This window comes from Pygoscelis adeliae, unplaced genomic scaffold, assembly GCF_000699105.1.
Source record: "Pygoscelis adeliae isolate BGI_AS28 unplaced genomic scaffold, ASM69910v1 Scaffold294, whole genome shotgun sequence".
Taxonomy (NCBI): Eukaryota; Metazoa; Chordata; class Aves; order Sphenisciformes; family Spheniscidae; genus Pygoscelis; species Pygoscelis adeliae.
Window position 1 is genome coordinate 1770094 of NW_008824722.1, and position 5514 is coordinate 1775607.

The window sequence follows — 5514 nt, forward strand, 5'->3', positions numbered from 1 at the left end:
CCCACCCGCCGGGAGCGGCCGAGGTGTCGGGCTCCCGCAGGAGCTCTCCCCTCGCCAGGCCGCGAACCCTGGAGGGAGGATGCTGCCTTTGCAAAGGCTGTTTTCTCTTTCCGAGCGCCTGCACGTTTCCCTGTCCCGGCACGGGATCTGCACATCTCCAGAGCTTACGCAATGGAAATTTTGAAGAACAAGTTACAAAACACCCCTCAGGAGCGACACAGGCACAGCAATCCCATCCCAGGGCAGGATGCCCACGCCAGGGCATCCCAGGACTGGCTGAGCTCTAGCAGTCCCTTTCTGAGAGTCACCTGCACCAAGGGGTTGCACTAACCATTTCCCACCATACCGGTTCCGGGCCAGAGAGCTCCCAAGCTGTGAAACCTCCAGGATGGCACACAGCACACGGGGGCAGCTCCCATCTGCCTGCAGGGGAGGGTTTCCCTGGCCCACAGAGCGGGCTTCTGCACATGGGAATTTACGCGGCATCAGCGTGGCCTGCGTGCAAGTGCCCGTCCCACGGCTCACGCCACCGTCCGCCCATAGCCAGTTCCCTTCCAGGAGTCACCGGAGTCACGGAGCAGGCACGGGCTGTTGCGGCTGATCAGCTGAAGATGGGAGGAGGAGGGCACAGACCCAGGTTTATGTGGATGGGGCAGAGGAATATGGTTATGGTCAAAGGGACGTGTGCCGGAAGGGTGAAGAGGGGAAGCAACTCATGTTTCTCTGTGTGTGTGCGAGTGAGCACTGCCCACAGCCGTCACCACTCCAGCAAAAGCCATAGCCACCGCTGCCGTGGCACCAGAACAAGCTGAGTTTGCCCATCCTCCTAATGGGACTGTTTGCTTCAGCTTTCCTGTCTTAGAAAGATAATTTAAAAGGAAAAAACCAAACTATTTTATGTTAACAAAACCTGAATATTCTTACTAGAAAATTGGAATATTAGAAAATGCTGTAAGTGCAGAAGTTAAAGGGATGTTTAATGGGTCACCAGGAAAGACTCTTATGAATTGCAGGTTGCCAAACTTGTAAAATACCTACTTTTCAAATCAACACATTTTAAAATGCTTTAAAAACCAGATTTGTCTGCTGAAATGATTATAAAATGCCCAGTGACTGTGAAATTGGGAACACAACTTCTATTTAGAAAGTCTGAAGATTTCTCAGGCCAGAAACTGCATCCTCATCATGTCTGTCTTCAATAGGCAAATTTCTGACACATTAGTAGCATTCCTTTCTTTTAGCTGGGAAAAATTCCCTGACAATGAGTTCCACAAGTTATTTCCCACTATATATATATAAAAAAAAATCGTATTTGTTTGTTTTATATGTAATAATTCTGCTGGATGCTCCCTATTTCTTGTGTCATGAAAACAAAGAAATAATCATTCCCAAATTGTCTTCTCTGTGTGCCACTGAGTTTACAGCATTTACCATCTCCTCAGTCATTTTTTCCAAGCTGAAGAAAAACCCCCTGATCTCTATGACTGAAAGCTGTGACTTCGATCACTTCTATCATCTTATTCTACACATATATATTCTTAAAACTGATTAGTATGTCGTCACGTAGTTTGCTTATAGCATAAGAATGCTCTCAATGGGTTTCTCCAATTCTTCTTTAACATTTCCTAATATTGGATTCACTTTTTACTTCCCTAAATATATTCAGAGAACAACCCATAATAAATTCAAAACATTTTCCCTGAATGGCAACTGCTAATTGAAAACCTATAGTTGTATACGAAAAGTCACATGTGTTTCCCCCGTGCATGTAACTTTGCATGAATCACTTCTAATTCATTAGAGGATGTAGCACAGAAAGAAGTGTGGAACTAGCAAAAATATGTAATTTTTAGAGAATTTAGGATGCTTATTATAAACAATCAAACATATAACCATAGAAATCTTTCGTCTCACCCATATACCAGCAAATAGCTAACAAATCAGGATCTAATTGTTTGATTGCGCCATTTCCTGCAGTTATTAAAGCAATTTTCATGCGTGATTCTAGCAAAACAGTTAGAAATTTAAAAAGAAAAAAATGGAGATAAACAGGCAATCTTTGGAAGTATCTCCTGCATAGGCAGTATCTCCCTTACCTTGTGTGAGGTGATTTCTACAGCCTTTTTTTTAATTTCTGAGGAAACAACTGAGCACTGGAGCTCCTTACACAGAAACCCCTGACAGGCAGAGCAGGTTGCAGCTCTTTTCCCTGCAGCCGTGGTCCCTGGGAACTAGAGAGCAGGAGGCTGCCTCGGAGCTCACGCCAAGGCCCGGCGCAGCCCAAGGTCTGGCATATCCCAGAAGACCGCAGGACATCAGAGGATCTACCCGTCTTTGGGACTGAGCGCTTGCAATGTCTGAAATGCTGCAGCCCTCCCGCAGGAGCTGTGTTTTAAACACTCGGAGCGTGAAAAAACAACTGTTTCGTCTGCAAGCTCTGAAAGGACAGATGCCTAAACTGTCGAGGGACACTTAGGCAGACAAAAAGGGACTCTGGGTGACCAGAAACAGAAGGTGATTCCTTGAATAAAGGAAAAATTGTTTGTTTATTTTTACTGGGACAACAGGATGGTTCTTCATTCAGAAACACCTGCTGCAAAGTTGTACGAGCTAGCGGAGCCAAAGGGGCAGTCCCAGCCACATGGCAATAACCCTCCCTTGCTCTGGCTCTGGTATCCTCATGCCCCATGATGACCCTCATGATCCCCCTCACTAAATTCGCAGAAAAACAGTTGTCTTTTTTTTTTTCCTGAATTAGTTTTCTGCTGGCTTAGCAGAGGATCAGAAATGCGCCAGAGCCAACACAAGGGAAGCAGCAGAAGGACACAGCACAGAGCAAAAAGAAGGCATTGGGGACCAACCCTGTTGGCGGCAGAGAACCAAGCGATGAGCTTCACCACCTTCAGAACACAGTTTTGTAGGATTTAATCCGACTGAGGCTGAGGCTGCTGCAGTCCCACCTTTCACTGCAGGCTTTCCTTTCCCAGCACTGTCCTCTACACCTCCATGGTCACACACCATTAATCGGTTCAGGCAGCTGAACGAGCTGAAGTGCAATCACCTCTCCACCATCAGGTTTTGGCCGGCTGAGTTCCCTGAACTGACTCACCGTGTAAACTCAGGCTCCAGGCATAGGAGAGGGCAGGAACATGCCAGAAGGGACAGAAGAGTAGGAGCAGCAGCCCTGGCTGAGATCAGCCCCAGCCCCTGTGCAACCACACACACATATAAAGGAATCCTCAGGTCATTTGGCATTTATTATCTTCCTTTCCACTCGATGCCTAAGACCATCGCACATACCCTAAAAGCACAGCATCCTAGAAGCTGCCTGTGCAATACAGACTGAGCAAGAGTGAAATGATGTTCCCACCGCTGCACAAATCTCAAGGTTCAGATGCAGTGCCAGGTACCTGAAGGCATCTAAAGGAATGGATCCCAAACTGAAAGGACGCCCAGAAAAACTACACCAGGATTACACAACATAATGTGAAGTTTCCCACACTATATGGCAAAATCTCCTGACTAATATGGAAGGCATAAGAAACATATCTTTTTCCAGTTTTTTGTGGTAATTGGCCATTTTTCCAGATGCCCAGTATCCTCTCCAAAAAAGGAGATAAAATAGAAGGAAGTAACTTACCAGCAATTAAGAGAGTATTTTTGAAATGTGTTGTCCATATGCACTTCAGCTCAGAAACTTTTTTGACGCATACCTTCAGCACGCATGTGTGCTCCCCTTCCCCTCTCCCTCCCATGACCCACACAGGGCCATGCTGGCTGTGCGCGGTAAACGTCCTTTGGTCTCTTCTCAGCCATGCGGTCCCAAGAGGCTACACAGAGCCTGAGGGACAGGATGGAGAAGCCGTGTGCTTGGGCCGACACATCTTGAAGAACTCCACCTATGAGTAACCTCTTTTTCCCATGAGTTTTCCTTCACAGCACATGTGCACAGGGGGAAACTCTAAGCAGTGTTTATGCCACCACAGGTTGTCCAAAGCTGGCCTGTGTGCCTTCGAGGTGAGAGGCAGCCAAGGAGGTTCCACATTAGCCCACCAAATTCATGCTGTAGCACCAGCAGGGAGCTTCCAAAACGGGTTTAGGTTCAGGCACTGAGATGACACCTGCAGCACCCCTTGCTGAACCAACAGAAAAGACCCCAGGTCTCCACACCACACCTCACACTCCAACACCAAGCTTCAGGGAGGGCAGCATGCGAGACAGGTTTTAGCAAACCCAACTTCAGAAGAGGTTTTGTACCAGCAACTATAGCCTGAGCAAACAGGTAGCCCTGTGCGCTTGCTCCGAAAAGGAGCATCTCAAGCCTGTTTTCCTGGAGACCAATGTTTCTTAGTGTCCCATTCCTCAGAGCCAGCTGGTCCCTGGCAACGTGTGAGGCAGTTGAAAGGACAGGCGAAACGGATTGCTTGGTAGACAATCCAATAGCAAAAGGAGAAGCAGGTCTATTACATAGACTGAGCATGAGACCTCACATCTTGGTACCTGCCCAGGGATCAGACCTGTGCTTATGGCAGGAGAGAAACACATCTCCAGATAACAAAGCACAACTCTCAGCGCAGCTGGTGAAGAAAAATGAACTCAGCAGGGCATATAGAGAAACACCATTTAAGGGAGAGAAAAGTCTCGCAGGCTAAAAATGTTACACCTCTTGATCATCAAATGTCAAAAAGTCTCTGGCACAGCCCCACCTCCTGGTACCACAGAGCTTGACATACATTAAACTGGTTTTCTGTTTCTAACAGACCTCAGGCAGGCCAGTGCCATATCCAAATAGGGTGGACTCCAGGACTGATCATGCAAAGCAGGGGCTGCACAGAATGGCAGTCACCTAGTGTACATTATACATGGGGGGTTAACATAACAGATTAGTTAGGTGACCTTCTAAAAGTTCAGGGGGTACATATAGCCATGCTGCCATCAACAGGGACTGCACGCCCTACGGCTCACCTAAACCATTCATCGTAGGCAATCGCTTTTACAAGTTGCTCTGTCAGGTACAGACAAATCTGCTACCAGGTGATGAAATTTCTGTGCCAGCTTTAGACACAGTGCTGAAACAAGTTGCCACACACCCCCTCTTCATGGGCATCACAGGCTGCCACCACAGATCACTCACCACTTTGTTACCTTTACTGCCCAAACATGACTGGTCTGGACTGGGGTGAGGCTGTTCGGAGTTACAAAGGAAAGACGCCGTACACACCCGGTATTACACAATACTTCCAGGTCTGTGCTTCCAGGAAGAACTTGTACAAGAAAAGAATGACCCTGAAGCCTAAAGGAAACCCCTTATTTCAGGAAAATGAAGCACATTTTAGGTACAAGTTGAAAGCAACTACTATGACCCTCGGAGAGCACCCACGCTCTCCGTGGAGGAAAGGGAAGGAAAAAGACAGGCTGGTGAACCCAAAGGCAGATCTAGGTAAAGGCAATTTTCAGGAGGAGGAGGTATGCATGGCTGTAACAGTTTGAAAGGGAAATAAATATACTTTTAAA

At 47.2% G+C, this 5514-nt stretch overlaps 2 protein-coding genes across 2 annotated transcripts in view; one reads left to right on the plus strand and one right to left on the minus strand.

Annotated features, from left to right (window-relative positions):
• HPSE2 (heparanase 2 (inactive)) overlaps positions 1-4978 on the minus strand; it is a 112424-nt gene extending 107446 nt beyond the window's left edge. Inside the window, exon 1 of the mRNA XM_009323313.1 lies at positions 4966-4978. Coding sequence (XP_009321588.1) covers positions 4966-4978 — 13 coding nt within the window. The remainder of the gene's footprint in view (positions 1-4965) is intronic.
• Positions 4979-5160: 182 nt separating this feature from the next.
• CNNM1 (cyclin and CBS domain divalent metal cation transport mediator 1) overlaps positions 5161-5514 on the plus strand; it is a 35278-nt gene continuing 34924 nt past the window's right edge. The window contains exon 1 of the mRNA XM_009323314.1: positions 5161-5179. Within this exon, the coding sequence (XP_009321589.1) occupies positions 5161-5179 (19 nt within the window). The remainder of the gene's footprint in view (positions 5180-5514) is intronic.